The sequence below is a fragment of the Drosophila suzukii genome, chromosome 3 (genome assembly GCF_043229965.1).
Source record: "Drosophila suzukii chromosome 3, CBGP_Dsuzu_IsoJpt1.0, whole genome shotgun sequence".
Lineage (NCBI taxonomy): Eukaryota > Metazoa > Arthropoda > Insecta > Diptera > Drosophilidae > Drosophila > Drosophila suzukii.
This window is the reverse complement of record NC_092082.1, coordinates 78,020,321-78,033,070: the sequence shown is the minus strand read 5'-3', so window position 1 is coordinate 78,033,070 and position 12,750 is coordinate 78,020,321. Positions and strand designations below refer to the sequence as shown.

At 42.6% G+C, this 12,750-nt stretch overlaps 5 protein-coding genes across 6 annotated transcripts; 2 read left to right on the top strand and 3 right to left on the bottom strand.

Moving 5' to 3' along the window:
- Positions 1–1,452: 1,452 nt before the first annotated feature.
- Positions 1,453–3,429, bottom strand: LOC108015662 (fatty acyl-CoA reductase wat). The gene is made up of 5 exons (XM_017082158.4): positions 3,266–3,429; positions 3,094–3,206; positions 2,524–3,034; positions 1,749–2,460; positions 1,453–1,689 (listed from the first exon to the last, which is right to left on the bottom strand). Exons 1-5 carry the CDS (start codon positions 3,372–3,374, stop codon positions 1,602–1,604), a joined length of 1,533 nt encoding a protein of 510 aa, XP_016937647.4. The 5' UTR covers positions 3,375–3,429; the 3' UTR covers positions 1,453–1,601.
- Positions 3,430–3,973: 544 nt separating this feature from the next.
- LOC108015657 (fatty acyl-CoA reductase wat) lies at positions 3,974–5,849 on the bottom strand. The gene is made up of 5 exons (XM_036817949.3): positions 5,714–5,849; positions 5,545–5,657; positions 4,975–5,485; positions 4,208–4,919; positions 3,974–4,155 (listed from the first exon to the last, which is right to left on the bottom strand). The coding sequence occupies exons 1-5, from the start codon at positions 5,787–5,789 to the stop codon at positions 4,068–4,070; spliced, it is 1,500 nt and encodes a 499-aa protein (XP_036673844.3). The 5' UTR covers positions 5,790–5,849; the 3' UTR covers positions 3,974–4,067.
- A 979-nt stretch (positions 5,850–6,828) lies between these two features.
- LOC108015669 (fatty acyl-CoA reductase wat) lies at positions 6,829–8,819 on the bottom strand. The gene is made up of 5 exons (XM_036817944.3): positions 8,633–8,819; positions 8,390–8,502; positions 7,823–8,333; positions 7,050–7,761; positions 6,829–6,991 (listed from the first exon to the last, which is right to left on the bottom strand). Exons 1-5 carry the CDS (start codon positions 8,706–8,708, stop codon positions 6,904–6,906), a joined length of 1,500 nt encoding a protein of 499 aa, XP_036673839.3. The 5' UTR covers positions 8,709–8,819; the 3' UTR covers positions 6,829–6,903.
- Positions 8,820–9,763: 944 nt separating this feature from the next.
- On the top strand, positions 9,764–10,745 carry LOC108015670 (ATP synthase mitochondrial F1 complex assembly factor 1). Its single transcript, XM_017082180.4, has 2 exons — positions 9,764–10,054; positions 10,110–10,745. Exons 1-2 carry the CDS (start codon positions 9,810–9,812, stop codon positions 10,699–10,701), a joined length of 837 nt encoding a protein of 278 aa, XP_016937669.3. The 5' UTR covers positions 9,764–9,809; the 3' UTR covers positions 10,702–10,745.
- LOC108015668 (synaptic vesicle glycoprotein 2C) lies at positions 10,700–12,613 on the top strand. Of its 2 annotated transcripts, XM_017082177.4 has the most exons (6): positions 10,700–10,839; positions 10,899–11,223; positions 11,275–11,811; positions 11,867–12,011; positions 12,066–12,471; positions 12,535–12,613. In XM_017082177.4, the coding sequence occupies exons 1-6, from the start codon at positions 10,806–10,808 to the stop codon at positions 12,567–12,569; spliced, it is 1,482 nt and encodes a 493-aa protein (XP_016937666.2). In that variant the 5' UTR covers positions 10,700–10,805; the 3' UTR covers positions 12,570–12,613. The 2 variants fall into 2 exon arrangements, with proteins under 2 accessions (XP_016937666.2, XP_036673732.3); XM_036817837.3 differs by having other exon boundaries at positions 10,834–11,223.
- The last annotated feature ends 137 nt before the right edge of the window (positions 12,614–12,750 follow it).

The window sequence follows — 12,750 nt, the reverse complement described above, 5'->3', positions numbered from 1 at the left end:
CCGTTTTGAACAGCTTGCTAAATATGCTAACGATCCTCATCACTTTTAGGAAAATTTATTTTTTGACCAATTTTCTCAATTTTTGTAGGGGTTACATCACTTTTTTTTCGAAAAATGGCAAAAATTAAAAATGTTCATGTTGAAATGCCAATTGATTGGAAATTAAACAACGAGCTCAACGAGGTATGACATTCCTCATTCTGACTTATATTTTTGTTATGGCAGCCAAAAACTGCATTTTTATGGCGAAAAAGGGTTAAAATTTTTGTCAAAAATACAAAATTCCGAATTTTGTCGAAAATTCAACATTTTTTTCCGGTTTTTCCATCGTAGTTCAGCCAAATCAAGGCGTACAGCTAAAAGACCGACTGTTTTGAACAGCTTGCTAAATATGCTAACGATCCTCATCACTTTTTGGAAAATTTATTTTTTTACCAATTTTCTCAATTTTTGTAGGGGTTACATCACTTTTTTTTCGAAAAATGGCAAAAATTAAAAATTTTCATGTTGAAATGCCAATCGATTGGAAATTAAACAACGAGCTCAACGAGGTATGACATTCCTCATTCTGACTTATATTTTTGTTATGGCAGCCAAAAACTGAATTTTTATGGCGAAAAAGGGTTAAAATTTTTGTCAAAAATACAAAATTCCGAATTTTGTCGAAAATTCAACATTTTTTTCCGGTTTTTCCATCGTAGTTCAGCCAAATCAAGGCGTACAGCTAAAAGACCGACTGTTTTGAACAGCTTGCTAAATATGCTAACGATCCTCATCACTTTTTGGAAAATTTATTTTTTTACCAATTTTCTCAATTTTTGTAGGGGTTACATCACTTTTTTTCGAAAAATGGCAAAAATTAAAAATTTTTAGATTGAAATGCCAATCGATTGGAAATTAAACAACGAGCTCAACGAGGTGTGACATTCCTCATTCTGACTTATATTTTTGTTATGGCAGCCGAAAAACTGAATTTTTATGTCGAAAAAAGGGTTAAATTTTTTGTCAAAAATACAAAAATCAGATTTTTGCCAAAAATTCGACATTTTTTTCCGGGTTTTCCATCGTAGTTCAGCCAAATCAAGGCGTACAGTTAAAAGACCGACTGTTTTGAACAGCTTGCTAAATATGCCAACGATCCTCATTACTTTTAGAAAAATTTATTTTTTGACCAATTTTCTCAATTTTTGTAGGGGTTACATCACTTTTTTTCGAAAAATGGCAGAAATTAAAAATTTTCAGGTTGAAATGCCAATCGATTGGAAATTAAACAACGAGCTCAACGAGGTATGACATTCCTCATTCTGACTTATATTTTTGTTATGGCAGCGAAAAAACGGAATTTTTGTGGCGAAAAAGGGTTAAAATTGTTGTCAGAAATACAAAGTTCAGATTTTTGTCAAAAATTCGACATTTTTTTTTGGTTTTTCCGCATTCTGCATTTCCAAATGCAGAATTTCCTTTACAACTTTATTCAACTCTTCCTTGAAGAGAAACGGTTTTTACGCTTAACTGCTTAAAAATGTTGGTATGAAATTCTATACAGTGAACACCCTTGGTTTAAATAAGCTAAATGATTTGCGTGAGCAGAGAAATTTAAATTAAATCATCAATTTGATCAGTGTCCACAAGATGATTCCAGCAATGACCCAAAGTATAGTCATAAGACTATAGTGAAAGATCTTCAATCTAGTTTATTGAGAGAGGATAAATTGTGGAAAAAAGTGGAATTTCTTCATAAAACTTACCGCTGCAACAGTCGTCGACCCTGGTCGATGGATTCCTTGGTTGGAGGTTCCTTCCCCAGGTAAAGTCGCATGCCCAACAGGGCCTTCTGGAAGTACTTCTCCCAGTTAAGTGCCTCCATATCGAAGTTGTATATTCGACGTTCCTCAGGTGACATCAAGGCCCTTAACCGATCTACGCTCTTCGTCTCAAAGTACCAACTGTTGTGCATAAAGTGCTGAAGAATTGCAACATTGGAATGAATAGATCGGTAAAGCTTGACCAGACGAGGTTTCCTTCCCGAAAGTCTTAGTGCCAGATCAAAAAAAAACCCGGGTATAATGTGATAAAAGAACGCGGCTAATGGATATAGCCACGTTGTGGACATGTTGTGCACGAACGGGTACCAGATCATCTTGGTCAGCGGAAACTTATCTCGAAAGGTTAACGCGAAGTTTATAAAGTCCACATTTTTCAGTAGGTTCTTTTCACTGGGTGCTAAAGTGTAGATGGCGGGTTGTAATTTTGGATCTCTTGGGGTTATTTCCTTAGAGGTTTGCCAAACACTGGCCAAAGCCGCATTTGCGCAGTAGTCCACGGGCACCACGCAGGCGTAACCCTTTTTATCGTAGGTAATTAGGCGGAGAACTCCATGGCCCACGCCATACATGAGAGCAATGGGGCCGTACAGATTGTCAATCCACCCACATACAGGCTCTTTGTGGGTGGCAATTACTGGGGAAGAAAAAACAAACTTTTTTAAGGAGTTCTAGCCCTCATGCCATCTAATTTACTTACTAACAGACGGTCGAAAGATACTCAGGGGAAGGTCTCCGGATTCTCGCAGGACTACGTCCTCTGCCAATGCTTTGGTATAGGTATAGGTGTTGGGATAGTCTCCCTGAAGAATGGGTGTCAGGTTGTCCATTATGCGGTCACTTAGCAGCTCACTCATGGCCAAAACCTTCTCGGAATCGCAAGTCAGATGTTCGGGATAGAATTTCTCCTCGACTCGAAATAGGACGCAGTTGGAAAATGCCGTGGAGATGTGCAGATAAGCCTCCAGATGCATCATCTCCTTGGCCAATTGGAGCATTAGTCTCGTGGCCCTTGTATTGATCGCCAAAGCAACATGAAGCGGCTCATTAAAACGCACGGTGGCTGCTCCATGGATGACTATATGGACCTCGGAAGACAAGAGCTGGCGGTCCGACTTACTAATTCCCAGATCGGATTCTAAACAATCGCCTGCGATTATGGAGATCCGATTAAGTGCCTCTGGCTTTGCCTGTAGCAGGACTTCAAAGAGCTTATGGGGTAAGAAAAATCTTTATCCTAATCTCGGAGCCTTCTTTACTTTTTACTCACTGGTTCCTTTTTCCATAAGGCAATGCGTTCCTGAATGTCCTGACCCCGTTTTGGCCTAATCATTGAGTAAATACGTTTCACATCCGTAGTTCGCAATAGCTTTTCAATTATCACTAAGAAATGGAGAATCAACTTGAAAATAATTTTTATACAGTTTCTCTTCGCCGTTTACCTTTTCCCAAAAATCCGGTGGCACCTGTTAAAAACACCACCTTGTCTTTATAAAATCCTTGGATGCCGCTGTCCATTTCGGAACTTGATACTGCGTTTTTCGGTGTCATTCTAAAGGAAATCTCCCGAAGCTTGCAAGTTGGAAACAAACTTCAATCGAAAATCAATTGGGTATGCTCGCTCTTTTTATATATGCTGCGCCGATAGACGCAGTGTCATTTGTACAGTGACCCGGCCAATCGTATGCAAAATTAACCCATATACACGAGTATCTTATGAATAGTCACAGCTACAGCAACGTTTGGATTGCATTTATCGGCGTTGAAACATTTGATAACTGCACATTCATCCGTGTTTGCATGTTTTTATTTAACCACTTGTTTTAATATGAACAGACCTCTCGAAATATATATTAAGCTTTTATTTTGCTTCGCAGCCAATTTTACAAGGAGTCATAAGCTTTAACAGTAATCCAAAAAAACTGATCACTTTTTGTAATAGCGATTAATTTACATTTCTAATGATCGCTCAAGTGAAAATACACCTAAGAGGTACAAATTGCGCGTTGTATTTGAATTAAACATTGTATTGGCGTGTTCCAGTTATTGTTTCCACTTATATTTAGATTGTATACAGGGTAAAATATATTTTAGAGCATACTTTTAGGCAGGGCATTTAATGTGGATTGACACAAAGATTAAAAAAGGGGTTCATTTGTATTTTTTTATTTTCTCGTTAATTTCAAGCACAAAATGTTTAGGCAGCTCAGAATTCCAAACCAGTTAATATATCCTATAGGGATGTTAAACTAAGAGTTTGGCTAGAGACCACAGGACATAACTAGCAACGGAGACCAACGAGGATACGAATGCGTAATGTATGACTTTTAGGCTGTAAAAAAATATTAAGAAATTCGAATGGCAAATCTTGTTTTGAAACTCACCGCTTTCCTAGCTTAAGACCCTTGGCAATGGACTCAGCGGTAGGCTGCTCCTTTCCAATATACAGTCGTACTCCGTACATGGCCGTCTTGAAGTAATCTTCCCAATCCAGATGCTCCATGTCAAAGTCGTACAGTTTAAGGTCCTCCTGGGACATGGCTTGCCTCAGTTCCTTCGTGTTGGACGTGTCAAAGTTCCAAGTGGTGCTGGAAAAGGGACCCAAGACAGCGATGTTTTTGTGAATCTTGCGATAGAGATTCACCAGAATGGGCTTCCGGCCCTTGAGACGCAGCAACATATCGACGAGATAACCCGGAAGAGTGTGGAGGAAGAAGGCGGCCAGCGGGAAGAGGGATGCATTGGAAATGCAGAGGACAAATGGATACCACAACATCTTGGTCAGCGGAATTATGTCGCGGTACTTAACCGATGTATTGATGAAGCTGCCATAGCTTACAAGATTATTCTCGCTGGGCGCAAAGGCGTAAATGGGGGGCTTCATGACTTTTCCATTTTTGACCGATTTCTCCGCCGTTCTCCAGGCACAGGCCAAAGCAACATTGACGCAATAATCAGCTGGCACAATACCGATCTTGGCATCGCGGTCCACCGTGGTGACCCGCATTATGCCGCGAGCTCCTCCAAAGCAAAGGGCCATAGGTCCAAACAGATTGTCCACCCACCCATTCAAAGGCTCCTTGTAGGTGGACATAACTGAAAATATTTGAGTTGAAGCTTTTGAAGATTAATCCCAAACTGGTGGACTTACTGATCGCCGGCCGGAAGATGCACAGGGGCAGATTGCCCGCCTCCCGTAGGATCACGTCCTCTGCCAGAGCCTTGGTGTACGTATAGGTGTTGGGATAGGACCCCACCAGGGCAGGGGTAATTTTGTCCAGCAACTCGTTGGATACCAAATCGCCCAGGGCAAGGATATTATCCGAACCACTGTGCAAGTGCTCCGGATAGAAGCGCTCTGCAATGTCACTAATTACGCAGTTGGAGTAGGCAGTAGACACGTGAACGTAGGAAACCAGGTTGGTCATCTGCTTGGCCAACTGCAGCATTAGTCGGGTAGCCCGTACATTGATAGTCAATGCTAAGTGCAGGACCTCGTCGAATCGCACGGTGGCAGCTCCATGGATTACAACATGCACCTCGGCAGTCAGGATCCTTCGATCATGTTCGCTGATACCCAAATCGGGTTCGAGACAATCTCCTGCGATTGGGCACACTCGCTGCAGGGCATCTGGTTTCGTCCTTAAAAGCACCTCGAACACCTTCAAAAATACCAGGTGATTGGTAATATGTGTCCTTCCTAGATCTAATTATCACTCACCGGGTCCTTTTCCCAGGTTGTGATACGATCTTTGATGGGAACTCCCCGCTTGGGTCTAATCAGGGAATAGATCCGAGTAACCTCCGTAGTTCTCAGTAGTTTCTCGGTTACCACTAAAAAATATAATCCATGAATCCTTGATAATGTTTCACTACTGGTACTGGGCTACCTTTTCCCAAAAATCCTGTGCCACCCGTTAGAAAAACGGTCTTGTTTTTAAAAAATCCTTGTATTCCACTATCCATTTTGCTCCGAGTGTGTCTCTTTACCGATTCGCGAGCCAGTGAACTAAAAAGTGATTCCAAACTAGCGCTCTATTTATTTGGGAATCTATAAATTACAAACACCCTAAAAAGGTCGAGTTCAGCATTTTCAAGGCAAAAAATAGATTGTCGTTTTAGGGAGGAGCGCGTGTTGCAGTTCTGTGAAGGTATTTTAATTTTGTTTTTGAAACGGGGACTTTTAAACTGAATATTTTAAAATTCAGTTTTGGTATTAAGAAAAGCTTGTTAATGTTTTCTTTCTAATGTCTGGAGTCATTTCCCAGTTTAATTGTAGTGTTTAATTGTAGATTTGTGTCTTCTTCAAAGCAATATCAATTTTTTCGATTTTTCTGGAGGTATTTTTTTGGTCAAGACACATTCAACCAGTAATTTGATTTTTCGAAATAGAACTGACTTGATCTGCTTTCCCTAACGCCTAATTCAAATGAGTTTATGAATGGCAGGAAGTGTAAAATACGATTTATGTTGCTTGTATTAGTGCATACGGTGCCACAGCCTATCAGAATATATTTATCATTTATAAGCAAGAATAAGGTATATAGTACACGAAATAGAGCTGTCTTGATCTGCTTTTTCTAACGCCTAATTCAAATGAGTTTATGAATGGCAGGAAGTGTAAAATACGATTTATGTTGCTTGTATTAGTGCATGCGGTGCCATAGCCTATCAGAATATAGTTATCATTTATAAGCAAGAATAAGGTATACAGTACACGTCATATAAAGGAATATTTATAACCGTTACGTCAATATTGTGTCTCACACGTGCAGGTTTTTGTAGGCACAACATTGGTGAGGCTAGTTATTAAGTGGCATATTTAATACCCAATTTATTTAACTCTTGTTAGAAGAAAGTAATTAACTGATAGATATTAATTTCTGACACGTTGTTGATATCTCGCTGTCTCAAGAGCCCAGAAGATTGATAGAATCGATACATTGCTCACCATGGAACGGGTATGAAAACATTTGTAGTACCGTAAAAATAAAACATTTGTTTTTAAGTAAGTGTGTATATATATTTGTTCAGTGACTCATTTATAAGGTTTTTAAAGTTTTATATATGTACATCTAATTTACAGTACAAGCTTGACCAACGACAGCACAACAAATGCGGCAACACAACAGAGGAAGAACTGTAGGATATGATGGAGCAGCTTCAAGCTATAAAAGGAAAGCATATAAGACATTGTGAGAAGCAGAATTTTAATTAAGTAATTACCGCTTGATCAGCTTCATGCCTTGAGCAATGGACTCCGGAGTGGGCGGTTCATTTCCCAGAAATTGCCTCATGCCTCGAAGGGCGTGAAGGAAGTACTCCTTCCAGTTGAGACTGACCATGTCAAAGTAGTACATCCGTCGATCCTCCACCGACATGAGTTGCCTCAACTGATCTGTGTTGCGCGTGTCAAAGTGCCAACTCTTGCAGGCAAATGGCCCCAAGATGCCAAGGGTCTTGTGTATCTTCTGATAAACCTTCACCAGTCGCGGTTTCCGGCCACTCAGCCAAAGGGCCAGGTCAAAAAAGTAGGCTGGCAAGGTGTGGTAGAAAAAGGCTACCAGGGGATAAAGCCACTGCGTTGTAATGCAGTGGAGAAAGGGGTACCATATCATCTTTGTGAGTGGACAATTGAAGCGTCCATCGAGGGCATGTTGAATGAACTCTCCGTGAGTGAGTCTGTTTTCATCGCTCGGCGCCAGTTGGTAGATGGTGGGACTCTCCGACGATCTCTTTCCGCTGCCATCCTCAGTGGTTCTCCAAGCGCAGGCCAGTGTCATATTGGCACAGTAGTCCACGGGCACCAGACTCGCCTCCGCCGTGGGATCTATAGTGGCGATACGCAGCACTCCTCGAGCTACTCCGAAAAGAATGGCCATTGGTCCGTACATGTTGTCAATCCAGCCGGAGATGGGTTCCTTGTGGGCCGCAATGACTGGGTTTTCGAAAAACCATTACCAAAAAAAGAAGAACATAGGTAAAGATAGATCACTCACTGACTGCCGGTCGAAAGATGCAGAGGGGTAAGCCACCAGCTTCCTTCAGGATCACATCCTCTGCCAGGGCCTTGGTATAGGTGTAAGTATTGGGATATGACCCAAGAAGGGCACTTTCCATGTTGTCCAGCAATTCCTCACTCATCAGCTCGGTCATGGCCAGAACCTTATCGGAACTGCAGTTAAGGTGCTCGGGGTAGAAACTCTCCTTGATGTCATAGATAATGCAGTTGGAGAAGGCTGTGGAGACATGAACAAACGACTCCAGCTGTCTCATCTCCCTGGCCAGTTGAACCATTAGTCTTGTAGCCCTTGTGTTGATTGCCAGAGCCACATGGAGCGGTTCATTGAACCGCACGGTGGCTGCTCCGTGAATTACAATCTGCACCTCGGAAGCCAAAAGCTTTCGATCCTTTTCGCTGATACCCAAATCGCAATCGAGACAGTCGCCTGCGATGGGCCAAACCCTTTGAAGGGCCTCTGGCTTGGACTTGAGCAGCAGTTCAAAAACCTTTTCCCAACATCGAGATTAAGTTATAGTTTCGGATTTCCCATCTCTTCACTTACCGCATCTTTTGACCAAGTGATAATCCTCTCCTGAATCTCAACACCCCGCTTGGGTCTGATCAATACATAGATTCGTTTAACCTCCGTGGTGCGCAGAAGCTTTTCGATTACCACTTAAATATTGAAAGAAAAACGGAAGTCGAAATTCTGTTATTGTTAATTAAAACAAGTTTTTCTAGTGTCTACGACTACGCCATACAGTTGCTTTGAACCTTACACCTAAATTTTAAATTGTGCAAATACCTTTTCCCAAAAAGCCTGTGGCTCCAGTTAGGAAAACAGTTTTGCTGCGAAAACATCTCTGAATATCGGTATCCATTTCACCCAACAAAATCCAAAAGTAGTGCTTACACTTCGAAGTGGTGGCAAAGAGTCCAAGCTATTGTTAAAAACGTTGACTTTGTGATCAACGAGAAATAGCTTTAATGTAAATCACCTTGAATTCGCTGCGGATATTTATACAAAATGGGCGTTCGTTCGGTGAACTAAAGACCCAGGGCTGGTAAATTCGAATAATATTATAGTACTAACGTACCAATGTTGTTTCCAAATTTAATTTAAATTAAGGTAATGACTTGAAGATAGCGGAGGAGTGGGTATTTGACTGAATAAGTTGACTTATGTAGTTTGTTTTCTGCATCCCTGTTTTATTTCCATATAAATGTATTTTCATTTCCCTATAAATTGAGTTTGGCTGATTTGCTAACCAAATGGACTCTAAAGAAGGTCTAAGTACGGCTTGTAAATAAATTTATAAAATTAAAAACCATTACTTGATCTAGTACTATATGGCTGCCAATGTAATTATAAGTGTAATTGGCACCCAAGGTTTAATAATAATTTCGATGACCTAAGTCTATTACATGAGCGTTAAGTTGAGGCACTTACTTTATTACGAATATAGCGCCTTTTTAAAACAAGTATCTTGTAACATATTTAATTGCTAAGAAAATATGCAACTAAGAAATATTTTTTCTTTATGTATTCCTTTTTTTAATTAGTGTTTACCAGGCTTTGTACGCCGGAGACCGCAGCAATTACAATTTTAAAAAATCGTTATTTAAAAGTTTTTGAATTTTTATTGAAAAAAATTTGGTTATTAAATAAATATTAGCTGTAATTCTTGTTAAATAAAAATATAAAAATATGTTTTATAGTTGACCTTCATATATCTGAAATGTCTATCCAACATTTTTAATTAGCAATTTAGCAAAGTCCCTGTGTGAAATAATATAAGTTTAATGAATGTGAAACGGTTATAATCTACTTCGTGTTTGGACGGACGGCACCTTCAATTTCGTGAGTGTGAAATGTCGTGAAACTAAACTTTGACACGCGCTCATCTCTACTGCGAACAATCGAAACATTTCGATAATTCACAAACAGCTGTCGCGTTGTTGTATAATTTTGATGTGAGGAAATGGCATGCGCCAGAAAATTGCCTTTACGCGTTTTCCTGAATAACTCCTTGACGGTAAACCGTACCATCACCATGTCCGCCGTCCGCCGCGCCGAGGAGGCCGTCGAGAAGTTGAAGGAGAGCAATCCCTACTACTCCAAGTACGCGGGTAAGATTGCCAAGTTGCAGCAGACGTCGGCTGAGGAGTTCCTGGATCGCGTGGAGCGCGTGGTGAATCCCATCAAGGATGGCCAGAGCCAGGCAAGGTGAGATCAGAGTTCGCAGAAAGTGCACCTTAAGGCTGAACCCAACCCATTCCAGGTCCTACTCCGAGCTTCTCAATCCCAAGCAGAAGCTGCAGGCTGAGCAGGCGGCTGAACTGCCGCACAAGAAGCTCACCGACATCATGAAGCTGGAACTGGTTGCTGACAAGAGCGCCGAGGAGGTAGCGCAGATATGGCTGGAGTACCACAAGACCAAGGAGGTCCTGGCCGCCACTCTGACCACTACTCAGTACGAGAACCTCATGAAGCGGGCCAAGGAACATCCAGTTTTCTTGCTACCGCTGCCCCGCAGCGAGGGCTTTGAGTTCGTCATGCTGCAGTTTGCCGCCAATACCGTGCACTTCACTCCGCTCCTGGCCTACCAGGTGCACCACGAGAACGCCCCCGAGTGCCTCACCCTGGTCCACTATACCGAGGTGCAGGACAAGGGAGTTGTCCTGATGCGTGGTGAATACGACACCAAAGTGCTCACCGCCCAGGAGGCTCAGTGCCTGGCCAATGAGCTGCAGATGTTCTACCTTAAGCCCGACGAGGGCAAACTGAGCCTGCTGAACACCTTTACACGCAAACCGGACGAATTCAAGCACATGGATCTGATCAAGGAAGTGGAGAACATACAGCTGGCCTAAGCCCTGTGATTTTAGTCAAAATAAACGAAGCAAACACGACACCGGCACATCAAATACGAAATATTGGTAATTTTTCAAATTTTATGTCTTCATAAACACAGGACATGGAGAACTTTGATTTGGTCATGGAGCAGATTGGTAAATGCCCCAAAGTCCACACTCGATTTGCATGCACAAGCACAGCCCACCGTCCACAGGTTTCGGGAGGGTTCATCTGTTTGCCACTCTGACGCTCGGTCTGCTGCAGATGCTCACCATCCAAGAAACGATGGGCATGGGAACCATTGGTCCTGCCGCCGTATGCGATCTGCACATGAATCAGGCGCAACTAGCCGCGCTTACGGCGGCCGGTTTTATGGGCATCATATGCTCCTCCTACTTCTGGGGCTACATAACCGACAAGAAAGGTCGTCGTTGGACCCTGCTGCGCACTATTATTGTAAGCAATTTGTGTTCAATCGCTTCCATGTTCTGCATCAGCTCCACGGGCTTCTTTGTGATGCGCTTCGTCACATGTATTTTGTGAGTATCATGGGTTAATTAAACGAGATGAGACATTTATCCTCCGATCAGTGTGGCCGGTCCAAGTTTCGTGGCAGCCACCTACCTAAGTGAATTCTGCTCGCAACGGATTCTAGTGCGTACCATCACTCACATGTACATGTTCAGCGGCTTCGCAATGATCTCCTGCCCAGCTTGGGCCACGCTTTTCCTGAGCCCGGATTTCATTGATTTTGAGGTGGAGTTGGTGGGCGACCTGACGCTGAGACCATGGCGTGTATTGGGCTGCATATACATTCTGCCGGGCGTGGTGGCCTTTTTCCTGCTGCTTCACTTGCCCGAGAGTCCCAAGTTCCTGATGATGATTGGCGATACACAGAAGGGGTTGGCCACCATGGAATGGATTTCCAAGAAGAATACTGGGCACGGTCTTACCGACGACCAGATACAACACATGCTCGCCTACGAAGATCATGTCCGGATGAGGCGGCGGAAGAGCAAACAGAACGTCTTGAGGTCCATGCTCGACGATGCGATGCCCCTGTTTCGAAAACCCTATCTCGGCTACTTTCTCTGCGTCTGCTTTGTTATGTTCGTCCTGGGTCTATTGTAAGTGTGCTGGCTGTCCTAAGGATCTCCCATTTATTTGTCCACGAATCCACAGGACCAATGGCCTGGGCATTTGGTTTACAGCCATGAGAAATCGTTGCAATATGCGGCAGGGCAACACACAGGGCATGACCTTCTGCAGGGTACTATTTGTGCCTGAGACAGGTCCAATTATGGAAACTGAGGTTGACTTCGAGGCGGTAAGCTGAGGAGTCTAAAGAATATATCACTTACTAAGCTCTTGAATTTTTTAGGTCTGCGACGACTCCTTCAAGGGCTTCAATAATTCCTTTGTACTGGGAGCTGTTTATGTTGCTCTGTACAACCTGTGCTGGCTTTCGCTCTTCTGCGTGCACAAGAAGGTGATGTTCGTCTTCTCCCTGGTGTCCGCCTCCACATTTGGCTTTCTGCTTATCGTTGTCACTGATCCCATGATGCAACTCTTTTCGCTGGTGTTCGTGCTCGCCTTTCCCGGCGTTACAATTGGTCTGCTGGGTGGTGCCCTCTTGCGCTTTGTGCCCACCTACATTCGCGCCAAGGCTCTGTGCATCAGCCTGATGTGGTGTCGATGTGGAGCGGCCGTTGGCGCAATCTTGGTCGGCTCCAACATCCAGGACCATTGCGAGCTGTTCCTGCTGGCGATCGCAATTCTGCCTCTGAGTAAGAAGCTATCACAATGATTGCTGATCTTATCTAGAAAATTTTTTATTAATCTTTTCACAGTTGCCGCATGTATGGAGGGGTACTTGCCATTGTGAATTCGGTGTTTTTATTTTTGTAATATAAATCCTCCTACTTAAAATCTCTGTGTTCGTATTAAATCTTTTCGATAGATTTCGAATTCCCTCAATTCTATATGGATTCAAGTATATTCAAGTATATTTTAGGCCCAAAAGTAGGCAAGAAAAAGTCATTCTTAGCTTTCATAAATCCAACAAC